General features: G+C 34.2%; 2 protein-coding genes and 1 non-coding gene across 3 annotated transcripts; all 3 read right to left on the reverse strand.

The window, feature by feature from the left end:
• Window positions 1-6,878: 6,878 nt before the first annotated feature.
• On the reverse strand, window positions 6,879-11,084 carry LOC144563554 (serine/threonine-protein kinase STY13-like). Its single transcript, XM_078313049.1, has 6 exons — window positions 10,214-11,084; window positions 9,559-9,691; window positions 8,572-8,767; window positions 8,076-8,200; window positions 7,543-7,701; window positions 6,879-7,422 (listed from the first exon to the last, which is right to left on the reverse strand). Exons 1-6 carry the CDS (start codon window positions 10,417-10,419, stop codon window positions 7,132-7,134), a joined length of 1,110 nt encoding a protein of 369 aa, XP_078169175.1. The 5' UTR covers window positions 10,420-11,084; the 3' UTR covers window positions 6,879-7,131.
• A 1,861-nt stretch (window positions 11,085-12,945) lies between these two features.
• On the reverse strand, window positions 12,946-14,301 carry LOC144562718 (small ribosomal subunit protein eS26x-like). The gene is made up of 4 exons (XM_078311958.1): window positions 14,137-14,301; window positions 13,936-14,020; window positions 13,687-13,817; window positions 12,946-13,175 (listed from the first exon to the last, which is right to left on the reverse strand). The coding sequence occupies exons 1-4, from the start codon at window positions 14,230-14,232 to the stop codon at window positions 13,101-13,103; spliced, it is 387 nt and encodes a 128-aa protein (XP_078168084.1). The 5' UTR covers window positions 14,233-14,301; the 3' UTR covers window positions 12,946-13,100.
• LOC144563749 (small nucleolar RNA snoR99) lies at window positions 13,275-13,376 on the reverse strand. The gene has a single exon (XR_013514417.1). It is a non-coding gene; the product is annotated as a small nucleolar RNA snoR99 (small nucleolar RNA).
• Window positions 14,302-18,612: the final 4,311 nt, after the last annotated feature.

Raw genomic sequence — 18,612 nt, forward strand, 5'->3', positions numbered from 1 at the left:
GTGTTCCAGTACGGATGAAGAGATGGAGGGATGAGGGAGGTGAGCGTTGGATCTTAATTTCTGAAATGCATTTATATTTGTTTGGTTGCAAGTTGCAACGCTGACGGCCATTTTTATTAATAACCCACAAAAAAAAGTTTTTTACAAAAATAACCTCAAAATCTAATTTTTTTCAAATATAACCAAACCGCCAGGGTTGCTGGCGGTCCACTTCTATAGCGGACCGCCACTATTCCTGGCGGTCCACTTTTTTTTTTTTTTTTTTTTTTTAGAGATCTGATTTTTTTTCTTAATATTTTCATTTGTGAAGTTTTAGTTTTTTTTGTTTAGGGTATTTGTCAAAAAATTAAGGACTTGGCATTTATTAAAATTTTAAATTTCAAGTTCTGACAGCTTGGGCGGTCCACTAGGGACCAGACCGCCAGTATCCCTGGCGGTCCGCTAGCTGTCTTATAAGCACGCTTTCTCTCTCTCTCCAGCACACAGTCTCATTTGTTAAACCACAGAGAAGAAAGAGAGAGCGATTTTGGCGATTTTGAAGCGATTTTAGGCGATTTAGAGGCGATTGCTACAGGTATTTTATTTTTTATTTAATTATTTTCTGTTTAATTTTTAATTAATTATTATTATACCCGCAGTATGTAAATACTATAAATTAGTCTTTAATTAATATTATAATTAACTTTTAAATTGCAAAAAATAATGAATCTATTATACTGTAATTCTTATGAATTTTTTTTTTAAATGTAGTTTGTTAAGGAAAAAATGCTGGTTGCACTGTACGTGGGCGGTAAGCTAACTAAGGGTGTAGAGGGCGTGTATTACTCGAAAGATGCCTCATTCGGCTTGCAGGTTAATGAAAGAACCACATTTATTGAACTTAAGCAACTAGTATACGAAAAGACTGGTGTAAACCCCAACCGGTATGACTTAGAATTGGCTACCCGAATTGACACACAACGGGCTGGGGCGGGTAAACCTTACTTTGTGAGTTTTCCTATAACAGATGAGGAGTTGTGGAAGGCTGTGTACCAACAATTTGAGTCTAGGGGGGTCGCGATGATAGACTTATATTCCAGGAGGATTCCCCAGGCCGGGGCTAGACCTTTTAGTGCGGCTGGGGCTGGACCTTCTAGGGCTCCCCCTGTTGGACCTTCAGGTTATGACAATTCGGCTTATGACAGCCAGGGGTACCACCACTCCCCTCATGACAGCCAGGGGTACCACCACTCCCCTCATGACAGCCAGGGGTACCACAGTCCCTGTTATGACAACCCGGGGTACCAAAACTCCTGTGAGTTTACTGAAGTTGTACCACCACCACCACCACCCAGACAGGCACCCATAATCCCTACATTTCCAGCTATACCAGAGTCAGTACCGATACAGTTATCCGTTAATCGAAATGATACTAATATTGATGTTGATGCTATTGATGCCATACCGGAAAGAGAAATGGAAACTGGAGATGAATACCAAGGAATTTGGGAATCTGATGACTTATCAGATGGTGATGCAAATGTACCAGGTTTGTCCAGGGAAGAAAAATTCCCAATCAGGGGTCGGGGGAATAGGCATCCTGTCGCCACATTCAACGATACCACAGCTTTTGAAGAGGCTGACATTAGTTTCTTTGGTCCTCGTGTTGTATACAATCGTGAACTTGCCCCAGGGCAAGTCTATACCAACATAGATGAACTTGTAAAGAAAATTCACGAGACTCACGTTCACGGAAACTGGGAATGTATATTAGAAAAAAGGGAATCAAAAAGATTGGTTGTGATATGCAAAAATGCCCCTTGTTGCGAGTTTCGCCTTTATGCAACCCCTGCGGGTTCGGGGGAAGCATGGATAATTAAAAAGTGTGAACCACCTCATACATGCAAGTCTGCGTCCACAAGGACAGACCATTCAAACCTGACAGCATCACTAATTGCCGATGCAATTGAGGCAGACATTAAGTTGGATCCATCGATGAGCATCAAGGCGGTGGCTATGGCCGTCAGACACAAATACATACATGTAATCCCAAAATATAACAGGTTGTGGAGAGGTCGTGAACTTGCGATTTGCAGAGTATTCGGTAGTTGGAAGGATTCATACAACTATCTGACACCATTGCTCCAGGCTATGGCAAGTACAAATCCTGGCACCGTATTTCAGCGGTGGCATGGCCCCATTTATGACAAGAATGGAGTACTAATAGAGGGAGTTCAACAATTCAAGGGCATAGCATGGACTTTTGGTCCTTGTATCCAAGCTGTGCCATTCATCAGACCCGTTATCAGCATTGATGCATGCTTCATGTCTGGCCGTTACGAGGGGAGGCTACTGATAGCATGTGCATATGATGCTGAGAACCAGTTGTTGCCTTTGGCGTTTGCAATTGTTCGGAAAGAGGATGGTGAGAACTGGGGATTCTTTATGCAGTTTTTAAGAAGACGGGTGGTTGGGCCAACAAAGTTTTTCTCTGTAATATCAGACCAGCACAAAGGAATAAAATATGTTTTTGATCGTGAAGAATACGGTTGGTCAACACATACTGGCGAGTGTGTGCACAGGTTGTGTATGCAACACGTTGCGGAGAACCTTAGCAAGGCAACCGGAAACGATAGCTGGGTCCTAGAAACATTCAGACGTAATTGCAAAAAGAAGAAGCCGAGAAGGGTGGAAGAGATGAGTAGAGAATTTGCAAAGGTATGTGTTTGTTGATTGTTTACATGTCTTATTGTACTTTGTTAACATATTTTTATTTTAATTGTTTACTTATATTATTTTATTTCCTTATTTATATGTAGTATATGCCGAAAGCAAATCTCTACTTAATGAAGGTGGGCAAAAATAACCCCAGAGATGTCGAAGAGCCACCAGCATACGAGAAAATATTTCAAGCACGTGATGGAGGTTACCGTTGGGGAATTATGACCACCAACGGTTCTGAATCGCTGAATGCAGTCTTCAAGGAGAGCCGGACGTTGCCTGTGGCTGCAGTTGTAGAAGACACTTTCTACAAGTTAAATACCTGGTTTCAGGAACGGCGTGCTAAGGCCGCAGAATTAATAAGGATGAACCAGTCATTTTCAATAAGGGTGGAGGAGAAACTAAGAAAACACAGGAACAAAGGTGCAACTATGACCGTGATCCCGATGGGTAATGATGGTACAGAATTCGAAGTGCACAATCCAAATGAGTACGTTCCTTCCAGCCGTAGAGCAGATGGCACTATGGAGTTTGTGAAGAGGGCTTTCAAGTACGTAGTGCAATTCCGAGAGGCAAGAGAGGTGACCTGTACATGCCAAGGACCCCAACTATCTGGAATTCCTTGTAGTCACGTGATGGCGGTATGCCGAGTGAGAAACTTCTGCGAGGATCACTATGTCGCTGACATGTATCGTACCGATTACCTTGCTTCTACTTGGGGTGGATCTTTCCATTCTTATCCTAACCAGCATGAGTGGCCTGCGTATGTCGGTGATAGAATACTCCCTTCAGAAGGATGGATAAGGAAGGGGAGGAGGAGACACAAACGTGCTATAATGACCATGGACGAGATGGGTGGTAGGAGGCCATCGGGAAATCAGGCTCGCCGTTCCGTTTCTGACAGGCGCAGGGCAGGTATGTAGCATTTTTCGGAATTAATTTATGATTTTATTATATTAATAACTGAATTCTGTTGTTATGTTCAGATGCCATAAACGAACACAATGAAAGAGAAAATGCGAGAGTTGTTGCTGAAGCAACTGGTAGAACACAACCACCTCTTGCGACCCAATCATCTAGTAGCCAAGGGTCTACAAGTACTGCTGCTCCTGCAGCTGACACCAGAAAATCTTCTCGTCTATTGGGTCTATTCCGACGTCGTGAAAGATGAACTTATTATTTTGCTTAGGTGAACTAAGTTATGAATATTTGTGAACTTCAGTTGTATCGTTGAACTTTAATTGTATTTGTGAACTTATTATTCCGACGTCGTGAAAGATACGTTGTAATTTCAGAAGACCATTTCGATGTAAAGCAGAAAAAACATAAAAACCAACATGAAATATAAAATAAAACTGCAATCATAATAAAGAGCTACAGTCCAAAATACATCATAAAAAAACTGCAATCATAATAAATACATCATAAAAAAACTGTATATGTATATATGTATGTGTATGTGTATGTGTATATGTATGTATGTATATATGTATGTATGTATGTATGTATGTTTGTATATATGTATATATTATACATATATTATAAAAACCGAAAAAAAAAAGACCAACAAGCTGTCAGAACTTGAAATTTAAAATTTTAATAAAGGCCAAGTCTTTAATTTTTTGACAAATACCCTAAACAAAAAAAAACTAAAACTTCACAAATGAAAAAAACAAAAAAAAAAAAAAAAAAAAAAAAAAAAGTGGACCGCCAGGAATAGTGGCGGTCCGCTATAGAAGTGGACCGCCAGCAACCCTGGCGGTTTGGTTATATTTGAAAAAAATTAGATTTTGAGGTTATTTTTGTAAAAAACTTTTTTTTTTGGATTATTAATAAAAATGGCCGCAACGCTGAGTAGCGAGCTAGAGCTAGAGCTAGAGCAGTCTCACTCTCATATTTGCAGCGAATTCATACGTGTGTGTCATGTTTCAATTTAATTAAGTCGTACCATCACTCATTTCATCACTTGGGTTGGTTGCTTGGTTGGTTGGAATTAATTAGATGCATTAATTCCTACGTACGTATTTGACTTGTGTCAATATTGAAACGGTATTTTAATTAAATCATTGATTAATTCAGATCTTTAGAACTATAACTAAAGATTCAAATATGTATATAAATTTTAAGAAACAAATTAATGATTCAATTTCTTTCAAAATGTCTAACCAAATTGTACCACTTATTTAATTCCTTGTAAATAATGTATGAAAGAAATTTCACCCAAAATATATTTCATATATATTTTTTTATAAATAAAAATACTACATCCTACATTCCTACTCCAATTCCACAAAATAATTATCTACTCAGCTCTCAGCTATTAGTTTGCCTCCTATATATAATTATTTACAATTTTATATGCAAAATATATTCCGAAATTTTTTAAAATGCAATTTCTCAAAAAAAAAACCAAAAAATTATCATTCCTAAAAAATTCGAATTTTACATTTTTTGGAATTTTTTTACTATCTATTAAGTAATTTACAATTTTGAAAATTGCTTAATAAATAGTAAAAAAATTTCAAAAAATGTAAAATTTGGTCTCTAAGCACATTTCAATATGGAGAACAAGATGAACGGTTCAGATCGGTTATTTGAATTTTCAAAATGGCTAAAATGAGCCATGGCTCACCAACGCGCTATGAGCCATGGCTCATTTTAGCCCAACTCATATACATATATATATTGCACCAACCCTCCCGTGCAACCGAGTCAGTTTCCGATTTTTAAAGTCCAAATGATAAATCTAAACCATTAGATGTGTTCTCCATATTATAATGTGCTTGGAGACCAAATTTTACATTTTTTGGAATTTTTTTACTATTTATTAAGCCACTTTGAAAATCGCTGATCCAGCGGTGGCTGTTTGGAACAGTAAAATCAGAAGTCACCGTTGGATCAGCGATTTTCAAAGTGGCTTAATAAATAGTAAAAAAATTCTAAAAAATGTAAAATTTGGTCTCCAGGCACATTTTAATGTGGAGAACACATCTAACGGTTTAGATTTATCATTTGGACTTTAAAAATCAGAAACTGACTCGGTCGCACGGGAGGGTTGGTGCAAACATTTTGATATTAGCATCTCTCTCTCTATATAGAGAGAGAGAGAGAAAGAGAGTGACTAATGTGCATTCATATGCATATGGCTCGATATGCATACGGTCCAAATTTGAAATTTTAAAATTCAAAACCCAAAATGTCGATCCGAACCATTCATCTTGTTCTCCATATTAATATGTGCTTAGAGATCAAATTTTATATTTTTTCTGATTTTTTCTCTCAGTCCTCAAAATGTCAAATGTTGTCATCATTTTAGCACTCCCCATTAAAAAAGGGGAAGTGCCGACCAAGTTAGATTAGGAACGTGCGGCATTCAAAAAAGGAGATGGCATTGAAAAGAGAAGATGGCAATAAATAATGAATGTTGAGCATTTATTGATTGATTGATTGATTTTTTATATATTTAGAAAAACCCGTAGGTAGGTGAACATTGCTATTTATTGATTAATTGGCGAGTCAGAATTCAGAAATAATGAATGTTTGTCGCAGATGCAGAGTCACGTGCTGAACATTGCTACCTTGCTACCTTGTCGGAGTCGGAGTCGGAGTCGGAGTCGGAGCACACACCCTGGCCTTTAATAATAATTTATTATTGCACAGGCGTCACTGTTTCTTTGCTTTCATCATCATCTATCTATTCTATATCGGTTTTTTTTTTTTTTTTTTTTTTTAAAAAAAAAATCGAAATGAACTATAATTTTTTTGAACAAACCATCACTACCGGAACATGATGATTTGACAAATTAGAAAACCAGCCACCATCTTCAATATGCTTTTAACAATTTAACAATATCTGGTTTTTAAATTTTCAATTTAGCCCAACCCAACAAAGCCCACTTTACCAAGCAGCACAATACAAATACAAATACAAATATACAATATCAATATGGGTTGGTTGGTTGGTTGGTTGGTTGGTTATTGGGATGACCCAAACTAAAAGTGAGATCGAAAAGAAACCCCCCTTGGCAATTGACCAAATTTTATTTATATGCATGTCAAATCTTATTAGTAAGTAGCTTACAAGTTAGAACTATGAACTGGTCTAGTACATAGTAAGGAATTAAATGCTTGAGAGTTTAAAGACCAAAGCAAAACAAAGCAAAGCAAAGCAAGGGAAATTAAGAAGTGAATGAGTTAGCCGTATCGTATATATACCACCTTCCTTCATCCAGTCATATTTTTGCATCACTACCATACAAATATTGTATTCACTACCCTATCTACCTCATATCTCCTCCTCTATCACTTCACTTCTACTTCTAGCACTTCTAGCACTTCTAGCACTTCTAGTTGTATCCCACCCTTTGCAATTGCAATGCAAGGACCCATTTTGATTTTACAACAAGTACCAAAAAAAAAAATGCTTGTTGCTCATGCATGGCCCAATTTCTTGGCAGTTAGGAGTTGTCTGAGAAAAGACAGCTTCCCATTGACCCGAGAAACAATAGTGGAGATCACTGGGCTCCCACTCCTGTTGGTCGCCACGGAAGAGTTCTCGGCCGTCTTCGAATCTCGCGGCGGAGAGATGATTTTCAGAAATGAATTGAGCATTCGAATGATCTGACTGAAGCTGGGGCGCATGCTTGGATCCTCGACCCAGCACGACTGCACTATGAATACCAGCTCCTGGGGTGTGCTGTCTGGCATCGTTGGCCTCATTTGCTGTCAGAGAAATTAACACAACATGGCATGACCAAACAGAAAAAAAGACAGGCTCTAGTGTCATGGTTAATCGATAGAAAGTAGGAATATCATGGGTATAGCTGAATAGGAATAGGATACCTTGAAGGCAGCGGCATAGGCAGCCTGGAGGTTAGACATGCCTTCAAACGGCATCTTGTTAGTGAGCAATTCCCACAGCACAATGCCGAAGCTGTACACATCCACCTTGTTCGTGTAGTGCTTCTTCTCCCCCCTCCTTAGTGTCACCGTACTGTACAACTGCCATTTGCATTGTATTTTAGAGATTAGTTACTGATTTTTATTTGTTATGCGCATATTCCCAGTCATGTTTTCTTAGCTTTTATTTTATTTTATTCATTAGAGCAACAATCTTCATATCAAACATATTTTAATTCAACAATAAAAATACTCTTAACATAAATAAAATAAAATAAACTCTAAAAAGATAAGATAAAAGAACTCTGAAATAAAAGCAAAAATAAATGATTAGGATGGATTCATGTTTATATGATGTAATATAAGTAATGTTTGTTATACATCCACATTTTCAAAATTGAAATAGTTGCTCTGGTGCTGAAAAGAGAAACGGGAAAATGAAAGAAAGAATGCGAGGCTAATTGATAATGTAGTACCTCAGGAGCCATCCATCGGTAGGTTCCGGTCTCGGCGGTCATCATCTCAGTAACTGTTTCTTCTCTTGCTAGACCAAAGTCAACTAGCTTTACATTTTTACGATTTGCCGTAAGTAGCAAGTTGTCTGCACATTTAAACCACACTTCCGTAAGCAATAACATCAAAACAAAAATAATAGCAGTTAAAACTTAATATATTGATTAAAATTATAAATAATTCTAGGGGCAAATATAAGCATAATGCATAGCCAAATTTAACTGGTACATGTCACATCATCAGCCAAGATTACTAGTTCAGCCATCCGTACCAGTACCAGACCTGACAGATAGTACTGGTGAGTTAACTTATAAAGTAGGACCGTTAATTTTTCAAATACAAATTAGGTAACCTCTTGATATTTATCAGTCCCACATCCACTGATTAGCATCCCAGAATTATTAGACGTCAATGAGAAGCAAAAGGAACTTATCATAGAAAAATAAAATGGAGAAGTACCAGGTTTTAAGTCTCTATGAATTATTCCATTAGCATGTAAACACTCCATAGCATGTGCAATATCTAGTGCAAAACTGATTGCGGTACGAAGGTCAGGCTGCTCTGGCTTAATACTATTCAAGTAATTTTTCAATGACATGCCTGGTAATAGCTCAGTAGCAATTACCATCAATGGCTCTTTGCATGCTCCTATGAACTGCACCCAAAAAAAGAGAGAAAAAACACATGAAGCAAACAGTTGGATTATATGCTACTATTTTTATATTGTATAGGGATTGCAATTTGGTGCTGATAAGGTACACAGAATCATACATTTAGGTCGGGTACCATCAGTTACAAGGTGATATCATAACAGTACTTGTCAGGTACAGTCCAGGTCCCAATTTAATCTTTTATTTATTTTATTCCCTTCTTAAATTTTTTTATAAGTCAATTGTTATTAGCTTGTTTGCAATGACCTTAAATATTTTTCCACAACTTCCAATAAAACTTCACAAAACAAAGTAAAAGAGAAATTTGTAAAGCACTTATTTCTTGAATTAATTTAAAAAAAAAAAAACCCTCGATGTCCAAAGTCCAAACGGTGATGGTTTATTCTTCCTAATTTAACACAAAAAAAAAAACCCAACATTTACTCCCCCACCCACCCACACACACACACCCCACAACAGAATTCAACAATACGAATCTTTCTAGAGTAAAAATTGACTTTGAAACCCTAACATCTTAGTTACTTGACATTATACCCAAAAAAAGTATGGGTTAGTTACTTAGTCTTCATTCCAATTTGGAAGTTCCAATTACCTTCCAAAAAGTTAATATGCGTTCAAAGTTGTTCCCCAAATTTATCCTCAAAGAAGGATGAGATTTTCAAAGCACACATTTTGCATATATCAAATTATTCAATTGAAATGCGTAAAAAAATTCTTGTGCGCTACTGCATTTACACTGTTGTCCAACAACTGTGTTTTATTTCTGAAATCATACCTTGACAAGGTTGTCGTGCTTAACTCTAGACATCATATTTACTTCTCGAATAAACCGTGCTTCCAGGGTGGCCCGTTCATCAGGGGTTTTACCATTACTTAGAACTTTTATCGCTACAATCTGACCTCGATACCTGATTTGTACCAGAAAAACTTGATTAAATAAAAAGGTCACCTAAAGCTTCAACTCTTAAATTTAAAGACAAATAGAATTAGGTAAATACTACTCTTGCCCGAACAACATTTCTCCTCTTCCTTGCCATTTTAAACAATTGTCAGGCAAACTCGCAAATTTCTACTCTTAGTTAAACAGTGTGTGGCACCAACAAGGTAATATACCAGTACCATATAATCAACTTATTTTGATTTACATGACCAAAATTTTAAAGGTCAAGTACAAATTGACCAAGTAAATTAAGTCGCATAGACAAATTTATTCTGGTACCGCCACCATATTGATACAATAACTGAATGGTACAGTATTGCACCAGATTTATAAAGTAAACAATGTTAAACAAGAATATTTCAAAGGCAACAATAATTTCATGCAGAAACAACCCAAGAAATTATTGAGGCATAAAAGGTTTCATCATTGTAAATTTAGCTCAATTAAATAAAAATAAAAATTTGAAGAGAATTCAGAAATGACGACTTACTTTCCTTCATAGACCTTTCCATGAGCCCCTTCTCCAATCTTTGACCCAATAAATAGCTGTTTCGGGTCAATTAGCAATTTCTTATCAATATCAAACCCATTAGTGTTATCGGCTGCGCATTGGCCTGATTCGACCGGGTCGTCTGCCCGTTTGCACTCTTCTTCCTCTATCCTATAATCCTTGTCGCTTTCACTTGTGCTATTCATGTTGCACTTGCTCAAATAGTCAAATGGCAAGTAAAAGATGAACTTTTTTCTCTCTGATTCACCAGATCAACCAAAAATTGGAACATCAAAGTGACAATCACTGTATCTATCACAGCTTCTCAAATCAAATTGAAGAAGAAAATCCAAATAACTTGAGCCGCAACAGAATTCTTCAAGAAGTTGGAAATTTTCTCTTAGGCTCACAAAATTGGCGCTTTATTTATCTGAAATAGTCAAACCAGAAGATTAGAAGAAAAATGGAGAAACCATTTGAACCCAACAATGAATGAAATTTGAGGAGTTGAAATTGAAGAAAAACTAATTCCGAAGTTGATTCTTCAAGTCAAATGGCGACCCGAGTTGATTCTTCTAGTGAGAAAGCATGGACCTTTAGGGAAAGAACGCCAGAAGCATCAAGTTCCTTTCTCGTCTGAGATGAAATTCAATTCCGGGTTGAATGGCAAAAAAAATATTGGAAAAAGAATGAGCACTACTAACTTTCCCTTCCCCTCGTAAAAAACAAACCGCAGATCGAGCACTTGTTATATGAGAAAGCTTGGTATTGACGCTTAAACGAAGCTTATGCCTTGGTGGTGTGAAGAGAATATGAGATGAGATTCCTCTCTTTTCAAAAAAGCATTCTTTTTTTTTTCTTTTTTCTTTTTTCTTTTTTCTTTTTTTCTTTTTTTTTGGTTTTGTGCAACTGTGCAAGTCTAAGAGTAAGAGTAAGAGCGCTTTCTTTCTTGTACTTTGACGCTAAAACCCTAATAACTCTTGAAATATGACCCTGAGAAACACACACATTATACTATTATAGTATGAGTATCTGATATAATTTATCCTTTTGCGGATAGTATAGTACTATAAATCTATAATAGTATAGTGTATCATCTTTGAAAAGTTGAGCGTCATACTAAATGAATTCAGACTGAGAGTAGTTTTTAGACATTTTTGTTTTCTTGTATTGTAAGAAAAAACACAAGGGGTTGTTGGTAAATGGTAATGGTGTGACATCAATGAATGGAATATTGCAAGTAACAGCAAGAAGCAATTTGCAAGTCTAGAACTAGAAGGATGGAATGGATCATGGATATTAAAGTGCTATGTCATGACTCATGAGTCATGACTTAATTAGTGTACCCAATTGGCGGCAAAAGGGGGTAATGGATATCTCCTGTTTAAAACTACTGGAGGCTCATGTCTTTCTCAAATTTTGAAATGATCAATCAAAACCGTCCATTTCATTCCATCATCAAACCGAACGTGGGAACCTCGATTCTCTGTGGGACTGGGATAGTGGGAATGTGGGAATGTGGGATGGGATCATGGGACCCACTCCCACCCACCATTAGTCCATTAGACCATTACTTACCAAAAAACTAAAAGTAAAAAACAACAACAGAAGAGAAGCCAGCCACAGCCCACAGGCCACAGCCAGCAAATTAAAACATTTAAAATAATCTATTAAAAAAACATGTGTCGCTAGTCGCTAGTCGCTACGCGTGTTTCTTGTCACGAGCTACACCAATATTTATAATTATATCACGACTCAGACTCATTCAATTCACCAGTTTTGTTGTTGTTCATGTAATGTGTCTCAGTGTCGTAACTGGTACCAGACTGGTACCAGTGGATAATGTATGCTTTGTTTGGTTTTCATTATAATGAAAATCGGTGGAATTTTCTGCTTCTTTCAAAAAAAAAAAAAAAATATATATATATATATATATATATGATTGATTTAACAGCTGGAGGTTGGATCAAGGCCAGAGTAATCAATCTCATAAGTATCATGCATCAGTGCGTACACAACCACAGAGATTAGAAAAATGATAGCATAGTTATTATCATATGAAATTCTTTCTTTGAACATCAAGGCCTTTTAATTTTCACAAGCATATGAGAATTTAAGTGATAACGCTCTTCCTAAATTCATCTTCATTATTGCACATAAAAATCATCACACTTGATAATGTCTCACCTGTTATGTTGTAGTTATGTGATCTCTGGAACTTTGATTTTTCCGCATTTGCACATAATTGAATAATTGTATGTTTTTTATACTTAATATTTTTATTGAAAATTTGAGTTATTATAGCTTCCCCAAGTTTCAAATATTTAACAATTAAGGCATATTAAGTTGACCTCATAACAGTTGAACCTCAAAAAAAAAGTTGCCAACCTCGTAACAGTTATAACACTAGTAAATTGCTCTATCACTGCATAGATTGTTTGTTACCAGAACAATGTGATCAATAAAGAAACAATCATCAATTTACCTAGGCCTGCATACAACGGCATAAGAAATAGTAAATGTTCGTAATCATTTAGTTAGTTGTCTTTTGGAATTCAATCCAAAATAGTCTAATTAAACTTGGTTAGACAATTTTTAATATGATTGTGATACTATTATTAATTTGACAAGGCACTCAAGGACAATTTTGTTGATACAACCGCAAGACCAAACTTAACATTCTTTTTCTTGATGCAACTACAAGACCACAGATAAGGTATACAACTAACAGCTTAAGAAACACAACTCAAAAATCTCTAATAACATTGCAAGAACAAAAATTATCCATACCAAAAGGAAAAACACTTGTTCCCACAAAACTCACAAAATCTATTGAACTGAGTTCCACAACAGAACAAATTAACAAAACTCAAGGATTCAAACATAATTAAGTACGCGGCGCAGGAGCAGGAGGGGCCCCACCAGCTGGGCGAGGGGCCTGTGCTGGCCTCGGCAAGTCATCCTGGTAAAAAAAAATTCATTACAGAAAAATTTAGTAAAGTTCCAGATTTATAATATAAACAGTACTAGAAATAAAATATTGAAAAAAAAAACCTAACATGAATCTCCCATCTGTTAATGATCAACTAAAGATTGTATACAATAGCTGACAAAGTGTTAGATGGAGGTAAAATATTAGGGACCAATTCTTTCCATTTGGTATAGTTTTCTCTACCCAATGGAGCAGACATACAATCCCAAAGAAATTTAGTTCAATCCCTAACTTTACACGACAAAATCCAACAAATTTTTATTAAGATGTGAACAACGCATGATGTGAAGAACAAGAATAAATTGTTATTCAATTCATTAAGAAAGAATAGCATTGCTTGCTCCATTATAAATTTTAGAATTAATATATGCTTCCGTTGACACGTCCACTGTAAGAGAACGGCAGACGTAACGCCTATGAAAGCAATAACACAAAATGTTATCTTACAAGAGAAAAGAAGAAGAGTAAATATGAGAAGTACCCTGCGACGGAAGCGCTGTGGAGGCTCACGGACACGGCGGTTCTCACGAGACCTGACCCTGACGACGTGAGAGTGGATGGCACAGGAGACACAGTACTGCATCTTTGCGTAGAGCTTGGGGAGAGCATACGCTACAAAAGTAAGTTGAATTCAATGAGCATGGTATCATTGAAAATTTAGAAGAAGAGGGAAAATAAGAACATGCAAGCAAGCAAGCAAGCAAGCATGCATGAATGCATAGCTACATACATTCATAGACAGAGGCCTCGGAAACATCCCTGATGGCAGCCTGCTCAACAATGTTCCTCACAAGGAACCTCTTAATGGCCTTGTCCTGAAATGATAAATAATCAATTTAATCTGAACCGATTGGCTTTGCATCCTTTCCTTTTCTTCTTAATTAAGATGTAAATCTCTTGAGATGAGATGAGATCTTAATTAATTCGTTACCTTGGGACAGCACTTGCCGCAGTTGGAGCAGCGAATGAACTTGACGTGACCGCGACCGTGCTTGTTGCGTCCTCCATTCCTGCGCTTGAAAGTCATTGTGCTTCTCTTCTCTCTTCTTTCTCTCTTCTTTGTTTCTTCTCTCTTCTTAGCCTGCTAGGGTTTTCCTTCGGCGGCGGGACCATCCAAGAACGGGATGGGATTTTATATATATATCGCAAATTGCTTCTCTTCTATTTTCGACCGTTCATTTCTTATCAATCAAACGGTTCAGATAGTTTAGTTTCTCTCCAATTTAATTTATTATGCTCCATTCCATACCATTTCAGAAGAAATAAAAAGATGTTTACCCCTTCATCAAATGTTTTAAATTTATGAACAGTTTAATTTTAATGATTTTATGATAAATTACTAATTGATTTCAAATTGACTCGAATATCAAAATTATTTTAATTTTTAAATTTAAAATAGCAGTCTTCTAAAATATTGCAAATTGAATGTATAAAATAGCAACCTCCTAAAATATAACACCACCTAAGTTGTCCTAAAATGTTATATATGAATAGTAACAATTAAAAAATCTTTCATCTACTCAAACTAGAAAACCAAAAATTGTAGTTTATTTGCTTTTATATTGAGATCAAGCAACTCTTGTCATGTCTTCTAATGGAACAAATCTCTAATTATGTCACATAGAATCATATGTGAACATGGAAAGAAATGATATATTTGATCAGAACTGTGTATTTGTGTATAGGGGTGTTCATCGGTTCGGTTCGGTTTCTAGGCAAACCAAAGTTATAATTTGGTTTCAAAAATAGAACTGAACCGAACCAAAATTTTATTTCGGTTTGTTCGGTTCAAACCGAAATATATTAATTTTTTATTTAAAACAATTGATTTATAATAAACCGAAATATATTAAGAAATAAACGGGGTATTAAGAAATAATTAAGATTATAAGAAATAAATCAAAGTTTTTAAAGCAATTAAAATCAGGGTATTATGAAATAAACCGGGACGATCCGGACCAAATTCATAATATATAAAAGTTCGGTCGGTTTGGTTATTTCGGTTTTAAAAAATTTCAAACCGAACCAAACCAAAGTTATAATTCTGTTTTAAAAATCAAACCAAACCGAACCATTAAACCAAAAAAACTGAACCGTTTAGTCCAAACTAATACGGTTCGGTTCAAAACTGAATAAACCGAACCCAATGAACACCCCTACCTATTTGTGTATTGTCTATGCTATTTCTTTTAATACATTATTACAAAATAATTAGCTTTTCTTTATTGACAATACAAAGCAAAAATAGAAGATAATTATTGAGAATAAAATTGGTATTAAGATAAAATTAAATTCCTAAGCACCGAATATCGAATATAGTGTGTTTGGGACATGAAAATAGCACCGCACAAAAAACCGATTTTTTTATTAATATCAAAAAAAAAAAAATTTAAATATCCAAATTCCGAACAAATTTCAAAAACTACCCAAACTGGTTATCCAATAACCGGATTTGGGACAAATTTCCGGTTAATGGTTTCCCGGACTCAAAACAGTATATCCGGTTAACCATTAACCGGAAAGTTATATTTTCATTTTTTTTTAAAAATAAAAAAAATCCGGTTAATGGTTAACCGGACTTGTATTTTTTTTTTTGTATTGAAATATTAGAAATGTTGAATATATTTCTTTAAAAATAGATGGAATACAATATAATTTGATTTATTAGAAAGACTGCAACAAATAACCCGGATCAATATTTTTCAAGCCGAATTTTTTGCGGCTGTAAGAAAAATTAATATATTTCTTTATGTGTTATTGGAAAAAAATAAAAATGCTTAGATTCTGAGTTATTGATTCCGGTTCAAAAGTCACTTCTATGTAATCCAAAAAATATTGTGATCCTTCTAGGACATTTAATTTATAAAAAGTTGTATCTATTTTAATAATTCTCTTTTAATAACAATAATTAAATAACTTAAAGTTTTTGTTTTTTTCCAAAAAATAGATACAACTTTTCATAAATTAAATGTCCTAGAAGGATCACAATATTTTCTGAATTACATAGAAGTGACTTTTGAACCGGGATCAATAACTCAGAATCTAAGCATTTTTATTTTTTTTCAATAACATATAAAGAAATATATTAATTTTTCTTGCAGCCGCGAAAAATCCGGCCTGAAAAATATTGATCCGGGTTGTTTGTTGCAGTCTTTATAATAAATCAAATTATATTGTATTTCATCTATTTTTAAAGAAATATATTCAACATTTTTAATATTTCAATACAAAAAATAAAAAAAATTCTGTTTTAAAAAAATAAAAAAATACAAGTCCGGTTAACCATTAACCGGATTTTTTTATTTTTAAAAAAAAAAATGAAAATATAACTTTCTGGTTAATGGTTAACCAGATGTACTGTTTTGAGTCCGGGAAACTATTAACCGGAAATTTGTCCCAAATCCGGTTATTGGATAACCGGTTTGGGTAGTTTTTGAAATTTGTTTGGAATTTGAATATTATTTTAAATTTTATTTATTTTTTGAATATTAATAAAAAAATCGGCACAAAAAAACATTCAGTTTTGTCTTTTGTGTTTTTATAATGCTTTTCTTAAGTAATCATGTATTTGAGCATTAATTGACAGTGGTCACAACATTGCCATTCAATAAAATTCTAAAATTATGAATTTTAATGTTATTCAATTCCACAATATTCATTTTATTACAAAAATAAATAAATAAATGTCACATAGTTATTCAATTCTAAATAAAGTATAAAACTATAAAACATTTTTAATGGAAAGGAAAACGTTCCTACGATATTTTATTTTAATAATTCAATTTTTTAGATTTGAGCTTAAGAAAATATATTTCTGACCTTTTTAATATTATATAAATTTATATTTGTAGTACATTGTTTAATATACATGTGAGAATTTCACTATATAAAATATTCCTATTTTTGTAATAATATTTTTATCTCATAAATATATAGACATATAAGTATTTAAAAATATTTTTAGGTAGCTCTAATTATTTTTTGTATCTCATAAATATATAGACATATATGGACACATGTTTGTAGCTCTATTTATTTTTATGTGTAAAATTAAGCTTGAGATTATTAGTTACATTAGTCACAAGAAATTTGTCAATGAAAGAAAGAAAGAAAGTTGTAACCTAGGTGGTTTAAACATGCTTAAAACGTGATTCTCGTAATATAAATTGATAACAAGCGACTCAAATTTCTTTTAAGAAAATGCAAATTAAAAACTATACAGGATATTTCACAGAATATACATTTAATAAATTATTGAACTTTGATATAAATATTTCATAAATTATTAGATGAAACTAAATGAATATAAAATAAAAATAAAAACAAAACTAGTTGTGCTATCTTATTTTCTCGAGAAATTATATTTTTTACTTCTAGTTAAATTATTATCAGGCTTCTAAATAGCTAGCTATAGCGGCGCTATAGCTACGCTATAGCTTTTCTGGACCATAAACGCTAAGCTATGAGATAAAATTGCGCTAACTCAGCTACGACCGCTATAGCTATAATAGCTGACCGCTATTACCGCTATAGCTACCGCTATGCTACATGGTTTTTTTTTTGCAATTTATATGGACTTCTGTACTTCTATTCTTATTTCTAATGCTACATTGTCTTCTACGATAAGTATACTAAACCAAACTATATGCTTCTATTTTTATTTGTGATTTATTCTATCATTCTACATCGAGAAATATTCAAATACTAATTCTTCATTTGTAAAATTATTATCGTTCGTTTCAATTGAAAGCTGATTTTGATTATTGTTATAATTATAAAATGTTTAAATATGTATATTGACTTCATTTACCTTATAAAATTAATTGCTCTTTGTCTATTATAATATGTAATACCATGAAGTATAAACTATTAAATAATGTTACTTTTTAGATTTTTTTTCTTTCTTATTTGCGTAATTGATAAAAAGTATAGACTTAGATTAGTTGTCATTTAGTTGTTACATCAATTCTCTAATATTGATTATGTTGATAATTAGTAGAAATATAGAATATAAAGTTTGAAAAGGGAAAATCGCTATGTGTGATAGCTTCCGCTATAGCTATGCTATTCGCAATAGCTTTTTTTTTTTGTCTCCCCGCTATGCCGCTATAATCGCTATTTAGAACCTTGATTATTATAAATTAATAATATCTAAAATTGTTCTCAGACTTGGTATAACAGAAAATAATATATCTAAGTTCTTGTTTTTTTAATAAGGGTTTTTGTTTTTGGCGACAGTACGAAGGGAACAAAAGGATGGCTTTTATTGAAAAAATTGAGCATCGGGTTTTATTGAGGAATTATACTACTCAGTATCATTTTTATCAGGCTGTTGATGAAATATAAAAAAGAGACTTTTTTAAAGCAATTAAAGCTATACTAGAAGAATATAACCGGACTTATTTCT

Source organism: Carex rostrata, chromosome 12 (assembly GCF_964058835.1).
Source record: "Carex rostrata chromosome 12, lpCarRost1.2, whole genome shotgun sequence".
In the NCBI taxonomy this organism is placed as follows: Eukaryota; Viridiplantae; Streptophyta; class Magnoliopsida; order Poales; family Cyperaceae; genus Carex; species Carex rostrata.